The sequence below is a fragment of the Podarcis gaigeae genome (genome assembly GCF_964106915.1).
Source record: "Podarcis gaigeae genome assembly, chromosome: 4".
Lineage (NCBI taxonomy): Eukaryota > Metazoa > Chordata > Lepidosauria > Squamata > Lacertidae > Podarcis > Podarcis gaigeae.
Window position 1 is genome coordinate 35,527,551 of NC_139677.1, and position 26,101 is coordinate 35,553,651.

The following is a 26,101-nucleotide window of genomic DNA, read 5'->3' on the forward strand; positions in this document are numbered from 1 at the left end:
CCCACCTGACACATTTCTGATCATGACACTACCTGAAGCAAGGCCTTAAATGAAGAATGAAGGACTCAGGCAGTTTCATATAGGAGGAGGAGATTCTTTAAATATTTTGCCCCAAACCTTTCATCATGTGTGGGCACCCTTGGCCCCTTTGAATGTCGCTGAGCTATGACTCCCAGAGTACCTACCACTGAATGGCTGTGCTTGCTGGGACTGATGGGAGTTTGGTTCAGCAGCCTCTGGAGAACCAAAGTCTATTTCACCCCCACCCCGATTTAGGACTTTGGCAATCTGACTGAACCCAGGAGCAACTGGGCAAGGAGTCAAAAAGCTGGAAGCCAAATTTGGAAACCATTTAAGTTTCGGGATTGTCTTCAAGAGGCAGTGCACTTATGCACTAGAGGTCACTAGAACATGGATGGCCAAAGTCAGGTCTGGCCCAAAAATCTCAGCTCCTCTCCTTACATTTTCTGTATGCCATACTTTCAAATAAGGTCATTTCAGATAAAGGCTCCATAAAGCTACAAGTCTTAACAGGCAAAGCTTCTCCAAAAGTTACTAATTATAACCCATCCCTCGTAGGCCACATGATGCTAGTTTCCTTTGCCTTCTATGGCATTATCCACGGGTCAGCAAACTTTTTCAGCAGGGGGCTGGTCCACTGTCCCTCATACCTTGTGGGGGGATGGACTATATTTGGGGGGGGGAATGTATGAATGAATTTCTATGCCCCACAAGCAACCCAGAGATGCATTTTAAATAAAAGGGCACATTCTACTCATGTAAAAACACGCCGATTCCTGGACCATCTGCATGCCGGATTTAGGCAGCGATTGGACCGGATCCAGCTCCCGGGCCTTAGTTTGCCTACCCATGGCATAATCCCAAGAGATAATATTTCTTCGAGGCGTTACTTAAGAAGCATTCTTAGATGCATTTCTCCATCAGTGGGAAATCCACAATCCATTTTTCCTCACCCAAAGCAAGCCACACTGGTAACCAATTAGGATAAAAAGATACTGCATTCCTTCATATAATACACAAAGACACCGAACATAAGGAAAAAGTGGCAGCTAGATGAACAGCGTACTGCATATTTCACACATGGTTTTATTTTTGTTATTCGGCAGAATTTTGCAGAGGTGGTTGGTTTGGTGGTGTTGGGTTTTTTTAAGAAGGCAGATGCTATTTTCCTGGCATACTCAGAAGAGAAAGGGTTTGGGGGTGGGAGGAAGGAGAGATGAATTAGAGCTGCTGCAGTAACTCCAACACCCTCAATGAGTAGTATGGATCAAGGCAACAATCAGCAAAACTAAAAGCAGCCGCCAGCCAAAAAGAGAACTGAAAAATGCCCTGAGGAGAAATATGAAGAAAAACCCAACCAGAGGCATTAGGCCTTTTATATGATTTGCTACACATACACTATTTGAATTATTCAGGTGTTCCTATTCCTATTAGCAAGGTAACACTTTGCCCTGTTATGATTTATTGACAAGGAGGCCAGGAACTACTCAGCTCACAATGCAGAGAGAGGTAACAAAAATCTGTATTAGCAGGTGTGGAAATTCATGCCCCCGGCCCTGAGATTGTTGGACTCCCATAAACCTCAGCCAGGAAAGCCAACTGTCAGTGATAATGGAAGCTAAATAAAAACTGGAGGGCTTCAGGCTCCCCATCTCTGGTTAATAAAAAATAGTGAGAGTCAAATGTTCCCAAATACGAAGTCCACTGCCGGTTGATAAAGGAGTACAGGACAGGAGTACAGAGGTCAACTGCATAATAATTCCTGGTATTCCTATAAACTAAGAGACTCGAGGTTCCCAGCTGCCAAGAATCCCACTGACCATTTCACTACCGAGAGTGAGATAATCCATCCAGCTTTGTCTACTTAGAGGGCTATGGCCACTGGGAAGGGTAGGAAGCATCAGCCTATGTCCTTCACACAGTGCACTGTTACCTTCACCGTGTGGTCCTGGATGTTGTTGTCTGCAATCGCTTGCAGAAATGGCTGTGAGTGGTCACTCAAGGTCAGTCGATGGGAATACAGCTTTGATTTGTTAGGGGTGGTATTGCCAGGAGAGCTGCAGTGGTCTTCATCCTTCTCCTCGTTGTAACTGTAATGTATTTGACTGGTTTGCAAGCCTCCAGAGAAAATAGAAGACTTCAACCATTCTACAAGAAGAACAGAAATACATTAAATAGTGTGTTATGAGCTTTATATATATATATATATATATATATATATATATATATATATATATATATAAAGGGAATTGTTTGAAAGGAATAGGAGGACATAAGAAAGCATGTTGCTTTTGCAGCTTTGTTACGCAGGTGAAAGTGTAATTCTTCTGCTTAAAAAAAGAGGATTCAGGGGTCTACCCTGAAGTTATATGCAATATTTGATGCATATATGTTTTAGAGGATTTCTTCAGAAACAGTTTTGTGGAAGCTCTCTTTTTGATTTAAAACTAATTAATTCAAAATACTTAACCCATCTAGTTCAATAAAATCTCCCCCAACTGGCAGTGCTCTCCAGTCTTGGGCAGCAGGTCTTTTCCCTACTACCCGAACAATATAAGTTCTATTGAAAACAGAGATGCTAAATACTGAACTGGGACTTTTTGCAAGCAAAGCAAATGCATTACTGAGCTTCGGCCGCACCTTGATATAGTTCATCTTAATCAATGGCTGTAATTTTCAACAAATTTTAGCACATCATTTTACTCCACCTTGAGCTCAAAAAGCGGCACACAAAATTTAAAATGCAATAAAAGCAAACTATCATTTTAAAAAATGTTAAGACAGCAGCAATGCACGTCAAACTATACTCAAACTAAGCTACTTTTGGGGATCAGACACCTGCTGTTTCATTATTCAGCCTTGCCCATGTATTTACTTATGCATGGAGAGCAATAATTTCTCCCAAGTCAGACCATCTGCCAGTTTTGAAACAAAGTAGTATACTAACAGTTTATTGAAGAATTATCCTTCTCCAAGATTGATTGTTATGTACGTAAGTACATAACTTGCTGCACATACATAGAGTTCTATCCAAAAAAATTACTGAATTGAATTATGCTTCGAATAGAAATTGTTTTGCAGCTTTATGTACCGGCCCACAGTATTGATGGGCAAGTTGTATTACAAAGGCTGCAATCCTATAAACACTTATCCCAGAGTAAGTTCCACTGAACTCAGTAGGGCTTATTTTTGAGTAAACATGTATATCAGCGGTTTTCAACCAGTGTGCAATGGCACCCTGAATGACGGTCTTGAATGATGGTTAGGGATGCCGCAGGCAACATTGCCCTCTGTCCCTCTTTTTTTCCCTTCCTCCTCTGATCCCCTCTTGCATCTCTGCCTACCCAAGGCTTGCACAGCTGTTTACTGCTGCAGCCCTGGCTATAAGCTTCTCAGGCAAATGAGGCCTCTGGGAGGCACCTCTCTTTGGGACGGGGTGGGAGGCAGCTCAGAGACCAGGGACGGCTGCAGCAGCTGTCCAGACAACTCCTAAGGAGAGGGGAGAGGAGGCTAAAGGAAAACTCCACAAGGGAGGGTGCTCAAAAAAAGGTGAGAGGTTGCCAGCTCTGCAGGTAAGGGGTGACGTACCTGGGCTCCTGAGCCCCACAGGGGTGCTGCAGAAATAATGTAGTTGGTCCAAGGAGCCACGTACTCAAAAAGGTTGAAAACATCTGATGTACAGCATTAAATCACTCACTGTGGTTAGAGGGTTAATGTTAAAACATGGACCTAAAACTATGAGCACATCCCCAACTTCATATTAGTTACATTTAATTGGAATAAAGATATTCTTACTGGCACATTCAACCTCCACAGGAGAAAGGGGTGTACTCATTGCCAGATATGAAGCATGCAGACCAAGAAGCAGCCCTAAATTTCTTTCAGTGTCTATGAGAGGCGATGATAGACTACCAGTATCTGGTGTAGTAATCACTTCTTGGTCAGGCTAGAACAAAGAAAGAGAAGAACAAAAGAGCTGTGATATCATACTGAATGACAGATTTAAAGATTAATACCAAATTTCCCGAGCCATGGGGGGGAAAAACCTCTTCGTAATCAAGTGATGTGCAGCTACTTAAAGAGTTTTGAGTTTAACAAAAACATCATCAGGAACTTGGACATGATATTTAATTGTAATGTGCGAGAGACACAGGAAGGGCAAAGGACTGGAAGGGATCCAACCGCAGAGAAAGACTAATAACTGCCCTACCCCACAGTCACAGCTGAATGCTAGAAATGTAGCTCTGTTGTCTTTGTACAGGCCTATAAGGGAAATCAGCAAGCGGCTTGGAAAAGGGTGGGAAAGGCTGAGGTGGGTGGGTCTTTCCTTTCTTAAAAACTAAGTAAAAAACCTGACCTCAACATCAGGAATTCATAAAAACTGGATAGGTTGTCTAATCACAAAGATAATTAATTAAGAGCAGTGCTATTTTTCTAGAAAAAGAGGTGCTGGAACTCACCATGAATGCTTCCCTTGTTGTCTTATAACGGAAATGGCGCCCACCTGAGAGGTGCCGGAACTGAGTTCCGGCGAGTTCCGGCTGAAAAAAGCCCTGGTTAAGAGTGAGTAGGTGTGAAGACCCTGCCTCAAGCAACAGGAGGAACACAATTCCACCTGGTAGTGTCCTTTGTGCCCGCTAGCAATTGTTTGGAGAACCCTCTTACCTCCATATATTGGCCGACACAGAAGGCATGCATCGATTCTCTTGTATCCTCGAACTGCAGAGCTGCTTCCAAAGCTACAACTGGGTCCTCTCCAGCAAACTGAGCTAAAAGAAACCAGGGAACAAACTGTTAAAGGAGGCAACCGAACAAGATAGGACTCTGTTTGGTGTATGTTTTGTTAGCAAATTGACATCTCACCGAGTATACTGCTTCCTGTTAAAGACTGGGTTTGGAAATCCTTTATATCGTACACTTTGCCATCAATCACTGTCCAGAAGCCGCCATCTTTATTGTGGTTCTCCAAGTCGGCTTTCCGTATTAGTGTCACTTCCTCGTTGTTCCTGCAATTCTGTCCTGTAAAAAATGAACCTAACAGGTGAAAAAAATACATGTTATTGCTATGGTTCACAACCAAAAGGTCCAACCAAAAGAGTAAGGAATTGAAGAGCAAGGAAAATACTACGTAGAAGAAGAAGAAGAAGAGTTTGGATTTGATATCCCGCCTTTCACTCCCTTTAAGGAGTCTCAAAGCGGCTAACATTCTCCTTTCCCTTCCTCCCCCACAACAAACACTCTGTGAGGTGAGTGGGGCTGAGAGACTTCAAGGAAGTGTGACTGGCCCAAGGTCACCCAGCAGCTGCATGTGGAGGAGTGGAGACTCGAACCCGGTTCTCCAGATTACGAGACTACCGCTCTTAACCACTACACCACACTGTGTAACCTGTCTAAAGTGGGTTTTGTGCCAAGACAAAGCTTTTGAAGCCTACCTGCAAAGACAAGCTAGGAGCTCTGCTAGAAAGATCCAGCAAGTATTCTAAACGTTTGCAAGGAAGAACATACCCATTATTCCTGGCCAAGCCAAGTCTTCATTGTCATCTCTCTCTTTACCAGGAGCTAAATGGTTGAATCTGTCCAAATGCTCTAGTAGACCAGCCAGCAAAGGAATCGCACCGGCTTCCTGGATGAGCCCAGCATTCTTACTGAGAAGAAGTACTATAGATACGACCAACTCTGGAAGGAGGACACCTAAGGGGAAATAGAGACATTCAGCAAAACTCTGGAAGTGTTAACCCTGTAGGCAGGCTCTAAAACAAAGGACAAGACGAGTCAGTACCTGTTAGGTCTCCATCTACAATGCGAGATACTTCTGCAAAATGCCTGTGACTAGTGGATGCAATGCTAGTAGCTACAGGCAGTATGTCTCCAATATGTGTACACAAAAGGGCTGTGTATTTCTTCAACAGAGAACCAACTCCTAAAAGCTCAGGACCTGTCAAAAAATAAAAGAACCATTTTATTTTTAAAGATCATAAGCAACATCTAGAAAGTCAAAACCTGAAAAAAGCTTGTTATTATTAACTATTAACGCATTTAAACACAGCTAACTTAGCAATTTGAAAAAGCTCTTTAATACAGTTTTTAAATGGACGTCAACAGAATGCTAGCAATAGCCCCAAAAAGGTCTACTTACTGTATGTATTCGGGATCTGGCCAACACTATCGCCTGGATACAGCTTACTCACAAGCAAACGCTGAAAACGCAGCAGCAAGTCTAGAGAAGCAGACCTTTCTTTATTGTAATGTTCATGATCTAAGCAGGAAGAAATACGGCGAGCCACATCTTTCAGTTTAGCTATCGTCTGGGAAGCAATGTTCCTGATGGGAATAATGTTTTAAAGAAGGTTTTAAAAGACATCTTGAATAAACAGGTAACAACTAACTAGGCATGAACTAAGATTTTGTTGTGATTCTTGGGAGTCAGGAAGCTCATGCATTTTGATTGGCTATGTTGGCACCATGACAGTCTCTGAACAGCAATTTGTTTCGTATTCCCAAAAATGAAGATTATCTATTTTTCTACATCATCCCCAGTTCCATCGGTATTGACAAAATAATTTGCTGTAAAAGAAGTACTATGCTGAAGTGTTGGGCAATATGATATTCTTCCTTAAATCTATTGCATTAATGTAGGGTATGTGTTCTTAGGTACAAAATAGTATCAAACTGGAAAATATAAAGCACACTGGCCAAAAGCCAAAAAGCTACTCTAGATATGCTTAAGGGCTTGGCTATTCTCAGAACAGTTCTTCCATTTTAAAACGGCTAACTCTGATACCATATTACACTCTGCTTTTGAAAATCCTCTCTGTTTCAAAAGCAGCAAGAAAACTGTCCATGCGGTTTTGCCACTCAAAATGGCAGGCTAGCACATACTCCCTTAAATATCTGCTCACAAATGTGTCTGCTGTTTCTCCGTGCTGAGTTTCTTATACCTTGATGATTACCACACAGTAAACTTTTTTTTTTTAAAAAAAAAAAAAAGACTGCCCAGGAACAAAGAAGCAGCATAGGAGCAAACAAGAGGCCAGAGGTTTTCTGTTTTGTTTTTTAAAAGAATAATATGTGGGAAAGGGTAATGATTCAGTAAACAGCCTTGCTGAAAAGCTACCTTAGCAATTGCTGAATTAGCTGAACCAGAGGTAAGCTCTGCTTTCCTGCAGATTCATAGATCCCAGTATTAATGAGGTCTTTGTCCAATGGTGTTCTACTCCTGTGAAGTGTCGATGCGTTTGCTTCCTGTTCATCGATTTCTTTCTCTTTCTGGGCTTCTTTTTTTGCCTCTATATCCTACAAAGTGAAAAGTTGAAACTGAAACCAGTAAACATTCTATACTGTAGCTGAAACGAATGGGAGTCATATCCACTAAAAAAAGACACTGAATGTTCTGCCACGGAAGCCTGAATTAATGGCATTCCTGCACACTACAGTATATTCTATTGGATTTTTCCTTCTGCACTGGTATTAGGACCATGTGGCTGGTTCATGGAACAGAAAGCAATAGAGACTGCACTGGAAATAATTTCAGTAGAATGAGCAGCTGAACCCAACGACACAAAGATAATGAATAAGTTACTGCTCAAAGAATCCTGAACGCATGTAGGTTGGATAAATGTGGAAATGAAAGCATCAGGCGAAAAGGAATTATTTGTCATTGAAAATATGCTTTCCCATCTTTTCTCATCACTTCCTCAAAGTGAACTATATGGATGTAATGGAGAAACTTGTCCAAAAAGATAGCTGCATTCATTTCTTCATCTGAAGAATGATGGCTATGGTTTTATAAGCCACACATTTCTCAATATCAACAAGAGGTGTGAAAATGGAAAACAGCCTTTCACTATAGGGCAACATCAACTATCCAGCCCATAAGAAGTTAAGATTTTCAGAATTACTGATCTACTATCCATGTATATTTATTTATTTTTATTTGTCATGACCAAGTTCTTCTATTGAGGAAGAGAGCAGCAGGATAGAGCTGAGATGCCATTTCCCTCCTCACAAGACAAAGCAATGCCAGTGATACTTTCATAGATTTCAAAGCAGCTACAGGAGAGGCTTTGCTATGTGTAATATGCAGCTATTACATGGCTATTACCCTCATGCACAAGTCTAAACTTTTGAGGGCTTGAGACGCCAAATTCTAGGTAGGGTCAGACTACACAGAGAGAAAGCCTCTTAAACAAAAAGTGATACAGTTACCTCTGGATATCAATAGAAAAGAAAGGTTGATCTGGAATGACACAGCCAGCTTTCTAATCTACTACATGAAATGCCCACCTACTTGCGCAGTCTTTTCTAATCCTTTCAAAACAAAATAAATATTCACATTTCTATTACAACCGTTAAACAAAGAACAGGGGCTAGTTTGAAACTAACTGGTTTCCAAAAGTAATCTTTTCCATTTCATCAGAATGTACAAGTTGTACAAAGTAAGCATACCTGGATTTCTGCAGTGATCGCAGCATTCAGTGCAGACTCAAGACCCCCATCGGCCATTAAGCTTCCAACCAGAAGATCAATCATGAATCTACGGCCTGGACTTACATTTGTTTCATTCCCTGAAACTAAACATCGACAGAACTCTTACTTGACTAGAACGCCAACACACACATACACTTGCATATGAGAGAGTGCAAAACAGCTTAGGCAACATCTTCCTTTTCCACCCACATGATCATGCACAAAGCATACCTGCACTGGGTAGAAGCGCCGAAAGAGCCCTCGCTCGTTCCTCGGCTGTTGGCAGCAACACAGACCACCCACTTTGCAACACTGCTTGGGCAGCTGTCTGAACGGTGTTGAGCACACCTGCATTACTTGCTAAAGTCACTACTGTCTGCTTCAAGCTGTTGAGTAAGACACTGCCCAATCCCAAACCAAGACATTCTGGGTCCACTTGGTGGCTGATTGCAGCATGAAGCTGAAAGACAAAACACAGAGAGGTTTCTTTATCAGTGATAAAGCTGAAACCCATTCAGGGAGGAATGAAATAGTATTCTGAAGTATTTTCTATTTCCAAGTTTCTTACACTTGCTGAAGCACCACAGTTTGGTAGCACCAAATATATATTTCCATCGTCTGTAAAAGTTACTTAGCAAACAAAAGCAAAATATCTCCAAACTGTTCAGTAAGGCATGGTAAAGCAAATGTAGTGTTATCCTTGAGCTATGCAGATCTAGATTCAGCTTCCAATCTCAGCTCAGTAATAAATTCCCTGGCTGAACATTGACTCGCTGCTAATTAAACTGCAGTTTGCAGAAAGGGAAACTGGAGTAACAACCAACTCTTTCTGAATTGATTAGCACTGCAAAGTATTTGACAAATTACAGTGTTTTGGTTTTTTTGTAATAAATGAATCAAGAGTCAACACAAAATACGATGGCCATTGCACTTTTAAAAGTCAATGTGATCCGCACAATTGTTTCAGATTTTGTAATTTCAGTCTTGGTTCAGCAACCATTAAGATACCTGAAGTCTCAGAAGGTTCAGAGTAGCCACAGCCATACATTCTTTCTCTTGCGGAGGGGGCCAGTCCAAAGTGCCATCCATTCCTTCCGTCACTTGTCTCAGTAAGAGATCCAGTTGTTCGAACGTCATTGGGCAAACATCTACCACAAAAGGCACTCGTAAACCGATAGACCATTCGGAACAAGATGACCAAGCAAAGCTCTAGAAGGAAATACAAAAAGATATGCAGCAATGTTAAACTTAAGACCAAGCGGGGGGCAGGGGCACTAGAATTAAAGGCAAATAGTAACTGAGAAGAGAAACTGTATCACAAAAGGGACTTCCATAATCAAAGATCCCCACTCTAACGGGAATATCTAAAGATATTTTTATATTTTTATATATTTTAATATATCTAAAGATATATAAAAAAACAGTAAAATTGAAGCCTACCTGGGCTGGGCCACAAGCGATGCCAACAATGTGCTTAGAATCTAGTCCAGGAAGAGCAGTAGGCTCAGGTTTAGTGATCCTCAGGGTATCAAAATGCTGGCACTGATCATTGCTTCCCCAGCTATATACTTCACTGTCTTCTGTGAGTGCTAAACAGTGGGTGGATCCAGCTGCTACATCTATTACTTTTTTTCCTGGTTGGGGGGGAGGGCAGGAAACACATACAGATAATGAGAAAGATCAGTGTTGCAGCCGCATCTGAAAGCCTGGCTAGAAGAGGAGAGCTCTCTCTTTAGCAATGTCTACAAAACAAGAAATCAGCAAGGGATGGGGGTGTTTGTTGCACCAATAACCAAAATTTCCAAGTGTCTCCCTTTTTAAAAAATAAAAGTTAACATAAGGGCAGCCCTTCTCCATCAGGTCAAAAGCCTACCTAGTCCAGCATTCTGTTCTCACAGAAGCCAATCAAATACCAGCAAGAAGCCCACAAGACAATGTGGTGTAGTGCTTCAAGCACAGGACTAGGATCTGGGAGACAAAGGTTCAAATATTAAAAATATTTTCCCCACCAATTTGCACAGAATGGGCACTAACCTCATCGTTTTCTCAAAATTACAATATTCTAGTTAACACAGCTGGTAGTTGCCTCTTCACCTACCTTGCAAACCTTCAAGCAGTTTGGGATATCGAACATGTTCCTCTGTCCCATGCCCAAGCCTCTGATTGTCACCCTTTCCCCAAGAGTAGACCTGCCCATCTTTCGTAAGCGCAACGGAAAACTGGCTCCCACAGCGAACTTTGACAACGTCCAAATCTTGAAGTTTTTCTATCAGTTTTGGAGTTTTGCAACCATCGCTGCCGCCTCTTCCCAGCTTCCCATAATCTCCATCTCCCCAAGACCACACCTGACCTGGAAAAGTAGATTGCGTTAGACGTAACAACAGCTTTGTATCTTTAGACCATGAGCCGAAACAAAATAAACATACCAGGGCGGGGGGGAATAAAAAACAGAAATAATCTACTCAGATGGGGACAGCTAGAAATTAATACTGCACACCTGGCTTCACAATATTCTGAGAATAGAGATAATTAATCTTCTGGCACTCTTTGTGCATATTTGGCTAACAATTTTATTAACAGTTGGGCACACAGTTCAAGTTAGCACACAAATCCAAATGGAAACAGGAAAGAGACACATGGCTTCCCAAATATCCGACGTGTAACTAAAAGCTGGCAAGGCTAATGATGCTTTTGGTTGTTCCACTAACCATTTTCAGTCACAGCCAGAGTCTGAGCATCGCCACTCCCACAAGAGACATCAATGACTTTCAGTCCTTTCAGCCCAGTAACCAACATTGGGATTGTCTGGTCTTCACTGGAGCCTTTGGAACAAAATAAAAATTAGATGCTTCTGTGCTAGTTATATACCAAGACAGGTTTAAACCTTGGGACTTCACAACTTAAACAATTTAAAGAAAGAAGAGCACATACCATGACCTAGCCTGCCATAGTTTCCTCTCCCCCACGTGTACAACTCTCCTTCCGCTGTGATGGCAGCGCTATAGGTACTTCCACAGGCGATGTGTACAACATGCTTTCCAGCCTGCTTCCCAGACAAAGCAGAAATGATCTTCGGTTCTTCTAAAGGTCTGTGGGGAAGGAGGGGGGGAACCAGGAAGCACTGAAAGTCATTATTGTAAGAAGGCAATATATACTATGTACACAAGTGCCAGGTACAGAAAAATCAACCCACCCCCAATTTACAGTGACATTTGAACCAGGCCACTGAGATGCCCAGACAAATGAGCCAATGACCCTATTTTGGCTTTAGAAGCTAAGATATAAACAAGTCTTATGCTTGCATAGGGAGTCTCTTTTACTTCCTTAGCATGAGACGTTTAACTCCAGAAGATTTCAGTTAAACATAGTTTCCCATTATGTCTGAACCAAGAAACTATAGTACCCGGGTTCAGAACAGGCAAGGATTCTAGCTTGTTCCAAACCCAGGAACCATCATTTCATGGATTGGATGTAACAGAAAAACACAATTGACTGAAGACTCCTGAGATGAAACACAGTGTGCAGAGAAAGGAGCAGGTTTTAGAGTGAGGAGACCAAATTCAAATTCCTACTCAATCTTGGGCCAGTCACTCAGTCTCAAGCTGAAATACCTCACAGAGTTGATATGAAAATAAATGGGTGGAGGACCCCATGTACACTGCTTTGAGCTTCATGGAGAAAAGGGAGAATAGAAATATAATTAACAAATATTAAGGAAGGAAGGAAGGAAGGAAGGAAGGAAGGAAGGAAGGGAGGAAGGGAGGAAGGGAGGAAGGGAGGAAGGGAGGAAGGGAGGAAGGAAGGAAGGAAGGAAGGAAGGAAGGAAGGAAGGAAGGAAGGAAGCCAAAGGTGGTATCAGAACAACCCAAGAATGCAGAACTATCAAACTGAAATATCAACTGAGCCATCAAAATCACTTAGTCATACACACACAAACACACATTCATTCACTCTCTGTCTGGCTAGCTGTCTTCCAGACTGTTACCTCTTCTCTACAAAGAAAATAGAAATTTGATAGCTACTGGATTATTGAACCATTCGGAATGAAAGCTTCCTGGTGAGTCTACTGTAGATCAATATGCATCAGAACCACAAAAGAAAGAGACAGCTGCAATTTAGCATGCTCAATACAGAAAAGACACGGGGAAAGGGGTGATGGGGGAGGGGAACCCAAGTAAAACGAAGTTTTAAAAGGAACGCCACCCAATTCACAGCAGAAGCAGAACAAATATCCTACTCTATTTTATTTCATTATGCATATAAGTCACCATTATTCTAGGATACTTACACAGTGTCTCCATGGCCGAGTCGCCCACCATCTCCACACCCCCAAGAGAAAACTTCACCACTTGCTGCCAGGGCAAGGTAGTGGTGGCCGTCTGAATGTGCGGCAATCTTGACAATGTTTCTAGAAGCAAGACTCTGCACCAGCTGAGGTCCCTACGAAGTTCAACAACAACAAAACATGCATACATGTTATGACTTACAGAGAAATGGAAGCAAACAGACGAGCATTAAGAAACTTTATACAAAGAAGTTTTAGGTCATATCTTTTTTGGTGTTTTGTTTTTTTTAGAAAATAGGTTTCAATTGAATTAATAAGGTGAGAAGTTTCAATAGCTGAACGTTCTGAGAAACTATTATATTTAGAAACCTTAAGATCCAAACTACATGGGAAATCCATGAACCCAAGCCTCAAACTGGATCAGGACTGCACCACTGGGGAATACTGTTTGTTCAGTTTTTAAAAAAACTGCTTTCCTTCTTTCACGCCTGCTATTCACCACTAATGAGAAGACGGGTATGTATAATATTGCATCTTTGATCCTTCCCATAGCTAAGCGTAGAGTACTGGCAACAGCAGGAGGGTTTACATAACTGGAAAGTGAATGGGAAGGTCACATCTCCTTCCCTCCCCTATTGGGAGTTCCCACAGCTGCTTTTTTACAAATGGGGAGACTGGAGATGCATGAAGGTAATAAATAAATAATAGTAATAATAATAATGGTATTAGTAATAATGTACATTTCTTCCACATCATGTCAAGCTTGGAAAGAAGGAAGAAAACACATCCACTGATCAAAATCAGCTTTGCAAAAGGCATTTCATATACTCAATTACAAAAGCAGAAATGATACAGTAAGCTGTGTCCAGGAAACAGTTCAGGGTAGTATTCATTAACACCAGAAATGAAACAATGGAGTTTCTTTAAAAACAGATACGAATTCTGCATTGCCAGGCAAAGTGAAAAAAGGAGATTTTGCTATCATGAGCTCCATCATACCTGCAACAAGAACATTATTTCAATAGCTACAAGTTATTTAAAAATAAATAAATTAGGAAGTAATCTGAAGTCACCTACCAGTGTATCACTATTGTATGCTTGTGTGTAAACACGTCCATTTCTAGATAAGATTAAGAAGCGCTTTTCTGCGCAAGCAACTTGCATCACTCCAAGATTGGCAAGTCCTTCGCACTGAATTGGACCACTCACGTTGGCATAATATTTCCATCCTATTAAACCCCACGCAATAACCTCTTGCAAAGATCCCTGGAAAACAAGTCATAATTTAAGAACTTTTATCAAACATCTGTCTAAACTTAGAATCTCTAGAAATTACAGTGCTTCAACCAATTTTTCAATTGGCTCCAGATTTATGGACTCAAAGCTACTTAAAGAAAACGGAGAATGTAAGTAAATATGGTTTTGTTTTTTAAAGGTGGTGAAAGGTTTGGAACAACAGAAAAAAGGTTTAAAGTACTTGCATTGTGTTATTTCAATTTAATTGCTTTAAATGTACTTCACAATAGTATTTTCCTCTCTGGAAATTGGTATGCACATTTCAAAACTTGATGTCAGTGGCTGACAAAGTTAAGTTAAGGTAAAGGTAAAGGGACCCCTGACCATTAGGTCCAGTCGTGACCGACTCTGGGGCTGCGGTGCTCATCTCGCTTTATTGGCCGAGGGAGCCGGCATACAGCTTCCAGGTTATGTGGCCAGCATGACTAAGCCGCTTCTGGTGAACCAGAGCAGCGCACGGAAACGCCGTTTACCTTCCCACCGGAGTGGTACCTATTTATCTACTTGCACTTTGACATGCTTTCAAACTGCTAGGTTGGCAGGAGCAGGGACCGAGCAACGGGAGCTCACCCTGTCACGGGGATTCAAACCGCCGACTTTCTGATCGGCAAGTCCTAGGCTCTGTGGTTTAACCCACAGCGCCACCCGCGTCCTGATAAAGTTAAGTTACAAGGGGCCATATTTGATTGCTTTGTCTATCTATTAGGATTTGGAAGGGAAGCAGGCAGAGATTCAACCCATATTTCAGCACCTCTAAGCCTTTGCAATGCCATCCCTCATCCACTCTAGTCCCTCAACCTTCTCCAGAAAACTATGAGATCCTCCAATGCAGAACGATCAGCAGCAGAACAAGAAATTCAAGGAGCTCTCATATGCAAGTTACCTTATGTGATGTTGGAGAACTGCACTGTGGAGGCATACAGGGAGTAGCCAGGCGGTCTAAGTGAGCCATAATCACAACTGCCGTTTGCCTTAAATCAATGGCCAGCTCATTGTCCTGTGGCAATATTAGATACCTTAAGAAGTTTTCGTTTGGACTCAACGGGTAGGACAGCATCTAAAGCAAAACAATGAAAAGTCAGCTGAATAGCTCAATTGGCTACAGTGCAGTGCTAATAACGCCAAGGCTGCAGGTTCGATCCCCGTAAAGGAAAGCTACATAAATATGTTCCCTTAACATCAATTAAAAATTGTTCCACGTTGCACGGCTCTGGGCGTGCAGACTCACAGGCTAAATGAACTCATCATAAAGGTACATACCTGAAGCTCTTCTTCGGTATTGCTGATCTCTTTATTGCAAATGATGCTCTGAAACCTTTGCAGCAAAGGAAGGAGGGGGGCACTGGTTCCCTGCGCTGATCGCTCATTATCCGTTTCCCGGGTACCACTGTCCCAGAGTTGGAGCAATAGCATGACAGCAGACAACATTTGGCTGAAAGGGGGGGAAATGACCAAAGTTGGAAATGTTGTAGAAGAAACCTCACATTGCTACCATTTTCACCTTGCTCATATTTCACGAAGAACTCCCCACTGCTACCAAATTTTAACAATGATGAAATCAAGGCTGTAGTGTTGATATAACTTATGAACAGATTTTGAACCAATGAAATCCTTGCATTACTCACCTTAGTGTGCCTCTCTGGACAGCCAGTTCTAGTAGAATAGCAAGTGCTAAGTGCTGGTCTTGCAATGGAATGTTTCCAGATCCTTTTGTCCCTGGAGCTCCATGGATGTCCCTAATTTAAAAGTGGAAAAATTTAAAAGGCAAATATTCCGATATATGGAAGTAAAAAACCAGTTTGCATTCCCTGCTTTGACAGAAGACACCTTTCACAACATAATTAAGCGGCTTCGCTGATTTTATTCTTCCCCAGGTTAGAGAAAGGGCCATAGCTCAGGCCACGGAGCACATGCAGCAGGCCCCAGGTTCAATCCTGGCATTCATCAGGAACCAAAAGGAAATACCCTTCTTCAAAACCCGGGGCAGCCACTGCCAGTCAGTGTAGGCAATACTGAATCAGATGGATTAAAGGTCTGATTTGGTGTAAGGCAGGTTTTTTTTTCATTTCTCCATTACTAATTTCTTTATACGCAAACTTTAAATGCAGCAAGGCTATTACTCCACACTGACCTGCATATATATATATATATATATATGCTTTCGTAGATTTTCACGGGTACAGGAATGCAGGTTTTGGTGTCCTCGGGTGTCTTCCCGTGTAAAAGTTGGGGTGTCTAGGCGACGTTTCGACGAGGTCTCACTCGTCATCTTCAGTTGGGGTGTCTAGGCGACGTTTCGACGAGGTCTCACTCGTCACTTGAAGATGACGAGTGAGACCTCGTCGAAACGTCGCCTAGACACCCCAACTTTTACACGGGAAGACACCCGAGGACACCAAAACCTGCATATATATATATATATATATATATATATATATATTCTATGAATAAGCCAAGGGTACGCCATTTAAAAAAGAAAGACGTATAAGCCAGAGTTCATATTCACCGTATTGCCATTTCAAGACATTAAAAAAGTGGTGCCCAAATGCTTAACTCTAGTTTCCTTATAGGTCCTAGAGATCATAGAACTGTAGAGTTGGAAGGGACCCTGAGGATCATCTAGTCCAACCCCCTGCAATGCATGCACCAGTCCCATACAGGGATTGAACCTGCAACCTTGGAGTTATCAGCATCATGCTCAAACCAACTGAGCTTTCTAGGCTGACAGATGCACTAACCAACTCTATCTAGGTTTTCAAGAAAAGAACACAGGAACTATTGTTCAGTATGAAACCTTGAATGCGGCTTAAAAAAAAAAGAAGTTCAAGCACTCTTTAGAGAAAGACTTACCCAGTTACAACAGACCTTAGAAATTTGGTTGCTCGTTCCACAACTTCCAGCCATACAGATGATACGGTGCCTTCATCAAAGAGGGATGCTTCTGGCAATGCTCGTAGGGCATCAAGGGATTCTTGTAGCAGTTCACTGCAAAGATCTGCATCCTCACCTAACAACATTAGCCATGTTAGGGTGTTTTGTAGTACAATGCAATTCAGGTTAATGGCAATCCCTCACAACTGATCTACACATACACGGTGGAAATCCAGACCATAAATTGAATTGCCACATCATTGATATAACCCTGCATCTATAAAACAGAAGTAATAGAAGCCTTCTTTCCGGGAAGCTGAGAGAATGAAGATCACCCACAAACCACTTTGCAAAAAAGGCTAAGGAGCCAAAGTAACCAGTTCTGCATATGCAAGGCTTGTGCTTGTCAAAGCAGAACTGTAGCTCAATGGTAGAGCTTCTACTCCGCATGCATAAGGTCCCAGGTTCAATTGCCAGCATGTGTGGGCTGGGCTGGGAGATAACCCCATCTGAAACCCTGGAAAGCTGCTGCTAGACAACACTGAGCTAGATGGATCACTGGTCTGACTCAATTTTAAGTCCGCTTCTTCTGTTCCTACACTCATTCTGCAACTTGAGAGATGTCCCCAAACCCACTGGCAGAGGAAGAGGAGTGCGCACCGCCCCCAGCAGTGTGATCCCAGTAGGGTGCCATCGCGGCTGCCCCCTCGCCTGCGCTGGGCACCCCGCCCCCAGGACACGCCCCAGCCCTGCCTGCTCTCCACCACCTGTGCCGGAGCATGAAGCTCCACCACTGCCCAAACCATGAGTGTGCACAATTTCTCAAGTAGTCATTGTTCGGGGTCTGCTAATGAGAATGAACTGAACTGGGGGTAAATCTGATTAAACACAATGGAAATTACTCTGAGCAGATGACAGACAGACAGACAGTCCGACAGACAGATATAGATAGCCCTGAAAAATACCTAAATGCAACACAACAGTTAGATGGCAAAATGTTTACCAGCCTAATAAGATATACAGCATCTTCCAACAATACCTGATCTCCAAGCTCTCCGAAGGAATGCAAAAGCAAATGAAAGGGCAGCTCTGGATCCTACCCGGGCAAGACCTTCTACACCTTTGCCTACAGGTCTGGGACTGTAACCAACAAAAAGATGATTTGAGAATAGCGTACCTTTTGCATCAACTAAGCATCTATACAAATGTTCTTCATATTGTTAAGACCCAGAAATCAATCCTGACTACCCCAAAATATCCAAACAGTGCACTAACATCTTTGGTATACGGCTAGGAAACTGCTGCTCTACCACTCTGCAACCAATTTGGTTTCAACAGCTGCATAACGCATTAATATTTTTGTCCATACAAAAATAAAGATTATAAGCAGCTGATATTTCCCCACACTGAGGAACCAAAACTGTAGCGAAATAGTAACCAGTAAGCGAAGGGGAAAAGGCAGGCAAAACTACAAGGGGAAGAGATTTCTTTGAGAAAGACACTACCTTTTCTTGTCCACTGCAGGCAGGGGAATATTGCTGCTCTTCCACTTAACCTTGACATTCTCCTGAAGAACAGTCCTATTTAATGCAATAAAATAGCGCTCTAAGATAGCAAGCCTCTGTTTCAGCTTCAGAGCAGAGAGTGTGGTGGTGGCTGTTTTCTTGGCTAGAGCTTGCTGCTCCTTCACAAGTACATAAAGGCACTCTTTCAGCTCATTCGCATCTAGAAGAAACAGAAGAACTACATTACTCATCTGAAACATTCGGCATGATGCATACAACTGTTTGATGGCAAGGGAAAGAAATAATACACCCTCCATTTTAGGAACAGCAATTTTTCACATTTGATGTACAGTGCAGTACAATATACAGCCAAGATTCTGAAAGAGCACATACTTCATTGTTTTCATTTATACCCTATATTTCTTCCAGCAAGGTGTAGCACAGGAAGTTATGGGACATTTTTCATTCAGGCACTGTCCAGATGCAAACCTGCTTAGCTTCAGTATCTGCCTTCATTAATACTACTCACTCCTTATAAAAAAGGATTACACACATCTCAAGAGAAAGTTTCAATAGGACTCCATGTATATTTGGAAATATGTGAGTAGATGTTGCATGACGTACTTGACATGCACTCCCCAACTAATCTTAATCGTAGGTACTGAACGCCAGCATGAGTCAGGTATAGTAACTGCCTTTCATATTAGCTAATTTTTTCCCCGTCTAGACAAATTAAGAAGTGTATTTTAATAGCTCCTATGGACACCAAACACACCAGAGGTCTGCTCCCCATTAGTGACAAGCAATCCACCCAAGACGTAAGGTTATCTGGCAGGCTCAACGTACCAGAAAAACCACTACACAAGAACAAAAGCAATTTGTTTTGTTTGATTATCATTTTTATGCTTTCCCCAATCTATTACGGTTTGTTGATCTGCAGCGTTCAGGTACAGTACTTCAAACCCAGTAAAGGTGGTTTGCGAAACACGTGCCATAGCGGTTCTTACTAATTTAACTAGAACATTAATCATTTTAGCAAGGCAAGGAATGAGACTGGGCCACTTATAAGCAAGCTGCAGTACATATGTGCCCCTTCTCCCACCTCAGAGCAACTGAGCCAAGTAGCACTGACTGGGTAGGCAGAAATATGGGCCTGATTCTCTGCCACAGCCAGCAAGGACTTGCCATCTGCTCTCGATGTGTCCCATAAGCGTCTACTTGCCTTGTATCTTGCAGCACCCATGCTGCAACTTGGCCACCTGTGAGAAAATTTGCTTGTTCTTTTAAAGGGGTTGCTAAAGGAAAGCTGTTCACCACTTCCAAGAAGTCATTTAGTGTGTTCACATTTATATTTTCTCTGCCATTGCCCGACTGCCCTGAATGGGATATATGAGCTACTCTTCGAGAAGGAGGGACAAGAGGGCATACAGCCGGCCAGGTCGCCAACACATGATGGGTGAGTGAAATTTTACCATCAAGGCTGCTGTCATTTCAAATCTTTGCACTATAGCAAGCTGTAACAGCAAAGTTGGCCCTACTTCAAGCGTTATAATTTGAAACAAAAATAGGTCCAAATGGCATTTATATCAATTCCCAGGTGCTCTTCAACGTAGATACTGAATGACTGATCAATTTCAACTCAGCAATGACACACACAGTAAATCCTTAAGACTAGACCTTTCTCATTTCACTTATGATTTCTGTTTGTGACCATCTCCTCCAGCATTCAAGCACTCTAAAAAAAACACAGCAGGTTTTTTTATCACTGGCAGACACTAAAAGACACTGCTTATGTGGGGACAATAAGCATTACTTGCATTTTATATGCTGATGTTAATTATCTTAAGTTCTCTGTTACTTAAAAGGCAACTCTAAAAAGCTGCAGAACAGAGCCCAAGATTGTAGACTACACAAACATATTCATAATTTAAGTTTAAATCTGAAGATGTTACGGAAAAGAAACCAGGGGGGACTCGTCATTTATATATGAAGGCCAGCTCTCACACCACCACCCCGGTTCTTAAGAAACTTAGTTTGACCCCAGAAGCACTTGCTATCGGAAAAACATTAAGCATCATTTTAGTTAATCCTGACCAACTGATCCATATTTTGGAAAATCTCCACACCTCAAAATATTAGTCTAGAACAGTTACATGATTCATCTGAAGCTAAAAATGACTTGTCGAACAATTAAAACTGCTTCTCTTGTAACTTTAAATATAGATCTCCAGATTACACAAATTATGTTTCCAGGGGGAATTTCCAGTCATGCTGATTGAGTTCTCTACCCAAATTTGTCAAGTGACTAAAGGATTTTTATCTCATTGTTCAACACCCAAGACTTAGGCAATGCTGCTCATATTTCCTATCTTGTGAAATGAAGCAAACTATTCAATGTCAATTTATGAAAGGAACCCCTTGGAACAGGATTTTTCTGCTCAAGTCACTTTCAATTTGTCCTTTCCACTGCTGTGTTTAGGTATAGGCTGTCTTTTTACAACTGTGGCCCAAAAAACGAAACCAGAATTGTATACTCAGAATTATTAGCAGTCACACTGACTGCAATGTGCTGTAAACCAGATTCCTGGATTCCAAGACACATGACTGAGCTTAATGGAAAGTACAAGATAAGGTGTGAGGCATCCACACTGAAACCAGATCAGGAAGAACATGAGATTTTCCTTGAATTTAGCATAGTAAACATTAAAACTGATGCAAACCCTTTGTAAGGGACATTTCAAAACATCCAGTGAAATTTAACTGTATGACTGCATGAAAGAACAGAGCCAGTTTATTTGTTGCTGTAGCCATAGCATCAGCAGACTTTATTTTGTAAACAGAATCCCAAGGGAACAGAGTGCAGCACATGGCCTTCTGCATGTCAGTGTTTCGTAACAGTTGATTCCTGTCCGGTATCAGCAGCAGGCCTGGGTTGCTCCATATCTACTGCGAGCAGCCCAGCTGTATCAGTATTGACTCGCCTTGCCCCCTCAAAAAAATAAAAATTTTAAAAACCTATCCATTTGCAGTATGTATTGAAAACATAGCGGCAAACGCCAGTTTCTACTCTCATGATTTTAGGAGCTATTTACAAGAGGTTGCTTCCTACTAAGTCATATTCAGAGTAGACCAATTGAAATCAATAGATTAATGCAATCCCATTGATTTGCAAAGGTCTACTCAAAGTATGACAAATCAGGTAGACCCTACCTGAAGTATTACCAACCATTTTCCAGGTCATTAAAGACTATCAAAGAGAAGCATGTTTCTTAGCTAAAGCAGGCATATCACTCCAGCACGGAGAACTATCACTGCATTAAAACCCAGGCAAAAGTCTTAGACTTGTGTTAGTCAACCTTGGGTCCACAGAAGTTGCTCAGTTTTACAACTCCCATCATGCCCAGCCAACTTAGACAATAGTCAGGCATGATGGGAGTTGTGATCCAACACCTGGGTACTCAAGATTGAAGGACACTGCCTTAGACTATAACCTGTCTGAGAATTCAAATGCAGGTCAATTCAATGTAGTGAGCATCACCTGACATATTATAGACACCAAGTGTTACATACTATTGTTACTCAACAGCTCGATTCAGCTGGCACTCTGCACATGCCTTTCACTTCAGTCAACTGGGGACTATGCAATGAGTACAGACACTTTGCAACCAAGTTAGCAACCTTTGGCTGCCCTCACTGAAAACAATTTACTTGTACTCATGGGATTGAAAGGTGCCTCCCCCCAAATCCCATCTGGAGGGTCGGGGCAACCTCCAGAATAGTATACAAGGGGAGTAAAGGGGATATCACTAAAAACAGGACATGCAGATATGCTTCCACTGACAGAACAATCTCCTTATGATACTATGGTGAATTCCATCCAATATTTTCAAAGCAGAGCTGCATAAACATCACAAGTGAAGCAGCCTCCACATTTGTTTTAGGAAGTGAAGAAAATGGACTGGTCCACACCACTGAAACCTAATAATTGCCGGCTCAAAGTTCCTGTGTGGTACACATAGGATGCCAAGCTCAAACATTTCAGCCCTTCAAAAGTGAACAGCAAAAGAAAAGCAAGGCAATTTATTTTCAGTTAGTTGCAAAAAAAAAAACAACCCCAACAACAACCTAGCAAACAACCAAAGATGTGAGATGAAAAATTACTAAATATGTCGTTTTTGATATGTCAGAATAGGTTCTACACAACCACCAGCAGAACAGCTGATGTAACTGAAGCAGGTTAATGGTCAAACCAAATTGGATAAATTTATGCCCGTCTGGTACAATTTCATCACCTATGTCAGCAAGAGACAACAACAGAGAGCCACCCACACAGTATGACTCCATCTGGAACCCTTAATTCATGCTTACGCATACAAGAGATAGACTACAATCTCCAATTATTATATACTGTTTTATATTTATTTTGTCAGGTTATTGAGATTATGTAAAAAAAATTTTTTTTAAGGTTCTACATAATTGATTTCTTGTCTACCACAGGATGCAACTAGACATAACGCGGGGTACCTGGGAGCAGGACCTTCTGCAGTTGTTGCTTTTTTAAAAGTTGATCTCAGCCTCTACCAAACCTCTACATTACGTTGTTGTAGCCCTGGTTATTTTGGCTTGAAGAAGCATCGACCAGTTGCTCTAGCAATATGGAGGAGCATCTCACTTGTTACTGCCAGGATACAAAATCTGGCCCTCCTCCCAGCGAAGTGAGACTGGCCCTACAACCTAGCCAAAGCCCAGAGTACAACATGCCCATTTCCTAGCAGCAGAGCACAAAAAATTACATAAATAGCCACTGTATTGGTAGTAGCAAGTGAGTTGGGACTTTTAAATGGCAATGATGAGAATCAGATAATTTCACTTTAACATAATGTATTTGTATTGACTACTTTAATTGATGTGCTTTGTCATACTAGAATCATTTAGTCATACCTACCTCTGACATCAGATTAGTAATTTCTTTTTTTTTAAAAAAAAACTATGTATCCTATTCCTGGGCAAGATAAAATAATAAAATAATTTAATTTGGAAAATAATGCAGTTTAATTCATAAATTTGTTTTTAAAAGGTAAAGGTACCCCTGACCTTTAGGTCCAGTCGTAGACGACTCTGGGGTTGCAGCACTCATCTCGCTCTATAGGCCAAGGGAGCCGACGTTTGTCCGCAGACAGCTTCTGGATCATGTGGCCAGCATGACGAAGCTGCTTCTGGCTAACCAGGGCAGCACAGAGAAACGCCATTTACCTTCCCACTGGAGTGATACCTATTTATCTACTTGCACTCTGACGTGCTTTTGAACTGCTAGGTGGGCAGGAGCAGGGACCGAGCAACAGAAGCTCACCCCATCACGGGGATTCAAACCGCCGATCGGCAAGCCCTAGGCTCTGTGGTTTAGACCACAGTGCCACTCACGTCCCCATGTTCTTAGTGACCATGTATTTATATATAAGCTGTTTTTAACTGGGATCCCAATTCTAAAAACATTTACTTGACCCCACTGGTTGTAGTAGAAATTGTTGCCCCAATCTATTGAATATAGGCTACAACCTAGGGACCTTCCAGAAAAATTGCTTCAAGGTAGCCTTAAAATATTTCAATTACAGCTGGTATGCTAATTGCTTACAATGCCTTCATAGGACTACATTGTTAAAATGGGGCACTTACAGTGATTTCCTGACACTATTTGTTTTGTTTAGCAACAGGAAGACACCAAAATACTATGTAGCCAAAAGAAAGCCCACTTCTATGCTGTCAAATCAAAGACTTCATGAGCCGCTGTGTTGCAACACTAGCAACAAAACCTGCATTTTATTAATTAACAAAACCAATTCTGACTACGTGGCCATGTACTGAGAATTTTATCTCCACTGTACTGTCCATTAAATCCTGCAGAGAAGTAAAACACTGAGCCCAAACCCATTTTTGTCATTTCATCAGGTAGCAAGGGCTTTTCCCAAAACTGTCATTGTTCAACTACTATTAAGGGCTACTCGGACACCACAAAACTGAGCACGAAATAGTATCTGCTGCTAGTACTACTCCTTCAAAGTCAATGATCACCTTTCCTTGCTAACTTGTACACGAAGCCGTTTTACAGGAAGTATGTTATCAAGCAGTCTCTTTCATAAAAGATGCACATAAAGTTGATGCCTTTAGGACTCAGTAAAACCAACGTGCTTTTTAACAGAGAAGTAAACTAGTTTAACATGTAGCAAAATAAATAATTTAGGAACAGGGTCTTCACAGGTTGTCTTAGGTGGCAGTTTTAAGCATGACTGGAGACTTTACTGTTGCGATAGGTCTTGGTTCAGGCCATATCTCAAGAGTTCAAGATGATGCTCACATCAGGGTCTTAAGGCATACTAGCTCCTTTGATTACCTGTTCACCCATCAGACAGAATCCTAAAACATCTCACCATGGCAACAAGACCACATACTTCAATGCTTCCAGAAATCTCGGCCAAGTCATAACTGACACACCCCAGAGCAGAGCAACCAAATTTCTGTCTGCTTAAATAAAGAAGAAGCTTTAATTTTATTCAAACAACTGTCAGGGCCAAAGACTGTCTGCATCCCTTCTGCTACCTCTTATCACTCCAGACGGCCATCATCAACTGACAACCAGTTGTCAATTTTCTGTTTTGTATTGATTTATTAATCTCTTTGCACAACACCAACAGTATTAGCTGTCTTCTGCATATTAACTGAAAGGCAACAAATTGCTACACAAGCATTTAAATGAAGATGTATAGAAGTTTGTAAATTAAAGAATTTTTTAAAATGGATTTTTTTAAAAGCTTATCAGCAAAACCCGAAGACTTTATTAAAAAACAATATATTCGTGAAATATATATTGGGCACCATATCACACAGTAATACAACAGTAAATGCCAAGTTGAAACAAAACCAGGAAGACCTTACCTGGTTGCTTGCCCCAAACCCAACTTTCAACAATTGATTTGGCTCTATATGTAGGTAATGGTGCATCTTCTTCATCTTTCCTCTCTTTGTCATTCTGATCTTCTTTCTTTGATCCAGTCTGACCTTCAATGCTTTCATCTATAGAACAAAAAAAAAAGAACATAAATGCAACTGAGTAAATCATTTTTGTAAAGCCATTCCTTTTGCATCAGAATTCTGAGCCCCAGTATTGAAAAAGGTCATCTTACGCGCTCAGATTCACTCTAATATTCTAGTTATATAGAGAAGAAAGGAAAACAATGCCACAGATGTTATAGCTCTTGTTTTACTGGGTCACATTGTGACCTCTTCTACTTAGAAACCAGGGGCTTCATTGGCCTAGTTTGCACGTCACATTAAACCATGGTTTAAAACAAACTCAGGTTTAATGAGAAAGACTTGCTTCTCTCCTGTTCTTTCTGCTACCATGTCACAGACAAAACAAGCCAGAGCCTGGCTTGTCATGTTGCTCCAACCCAGGCTCATGGTCTGCTGCACCAAAAAACTGCAAAAATAATAAAATAACAATATTATTATTACTATTATTTTAGTATTTATACCCCAACCATCTGGCTGGATTTCCATGGTCACTCTGGGCAGCTTACAGCATATACAGTGGTACCTCGGGTTAAGTACTTAATTCGTTCCGGAGGTCTGTTCTTAACCTGAAACTGTTCTTAACCTGAAG

The 26,101-nt window shown here is 41.5% G+C and overlaps 1 protein-coding gene across 1 annotated transcript in view; it reads right to left on the bottom strand.

Annotated features, from left to right (window-relative positions):
* HERC2 (HECT and RLD domain containing E3 ubiquitin protein ligase 2) overlaps positions 1–26,101 on the bottom strand; it is a 96,369-nt gene that overhangs the window by 61,396 nt on the left and 8,872 nt on the right. The window contains exons 4-27 of the mRNA XM_083734082.1: positions 25,375–25,512; positions 18,445–18,664; positions 17,979–18,079; positions 16,919–17,075; positions 15,694–15,804; positions 15,329–15,500; positions 14,952–15,125; positions 13,850–14,038; positions 12,776–12,927; positions 11,419–11,576; positions 11,196–11,309; positions 10,586–10,837; positions 9,928–10,121; positions 9,496–9,696; positions 8,719–8,947; positions 8,467–8,591; positions 7,136–7,314; positions 6,158–6,342; positions 5,801–5,956; positions 5,527–5,712; positions 4,885–5,055; positions 4,687–4,790; positions 3,817–3,967; positions 1,955–2,169 (exon numbers count right to left, since the gene is read on the bottom strand). Of these exons, the coding sequence (XP_083590208.1) occupies positions 1,955–2,169; positions 3,817–3,967; positions 4,687–4,790; positions 4,885–5,055; positions 5,527–5,712; positions 5,801–5,956; positions 6,158–6,342; positions 7,136–7,314; positions 8,467–8,591; positions 8,719–8,947; positions 9,496–9,696; positions 9,928–10,121; positions 10,586–10,837; positions 11,196–11,309; positions 11,419–11,576; positions 12,776–12,927; positions 13,850–14,038; positions 14,952–15,125; positions 15,329–15,500; positions 15,694–15,804; positions 16,919–17,075; positions 17,979–18,079; positions 18,445–18,664; positions 25,375–25,512 (4,034 nt within the window). The remainder of the gene's footprint in view (positions 1–1,954; positions 2,170–3,816; positions 3,968–4,686; positions 4,791–4,884; positions 5,056–5,526; positions 5,713–5,800; positions 5,957–6,157; positions 6,343–7,135; positions 7,315–8,466; positions 8,592–8,718; positions 8,948–9,495; positions 9,697–9,927; positions 10,122–10,585; positions 10,838–11,195; positions 11,310–11,418; positions 11,577–12,775; positions 12,928–13,849; positions 14,039–14,951; positions 15,126–15,328; positions 15,501–15,693; positions 15,805–16,918; positions 17,076–17,978; positions 18,080–18,444; positions 18,665–25,374; positions 25,513–26,101) is intronic.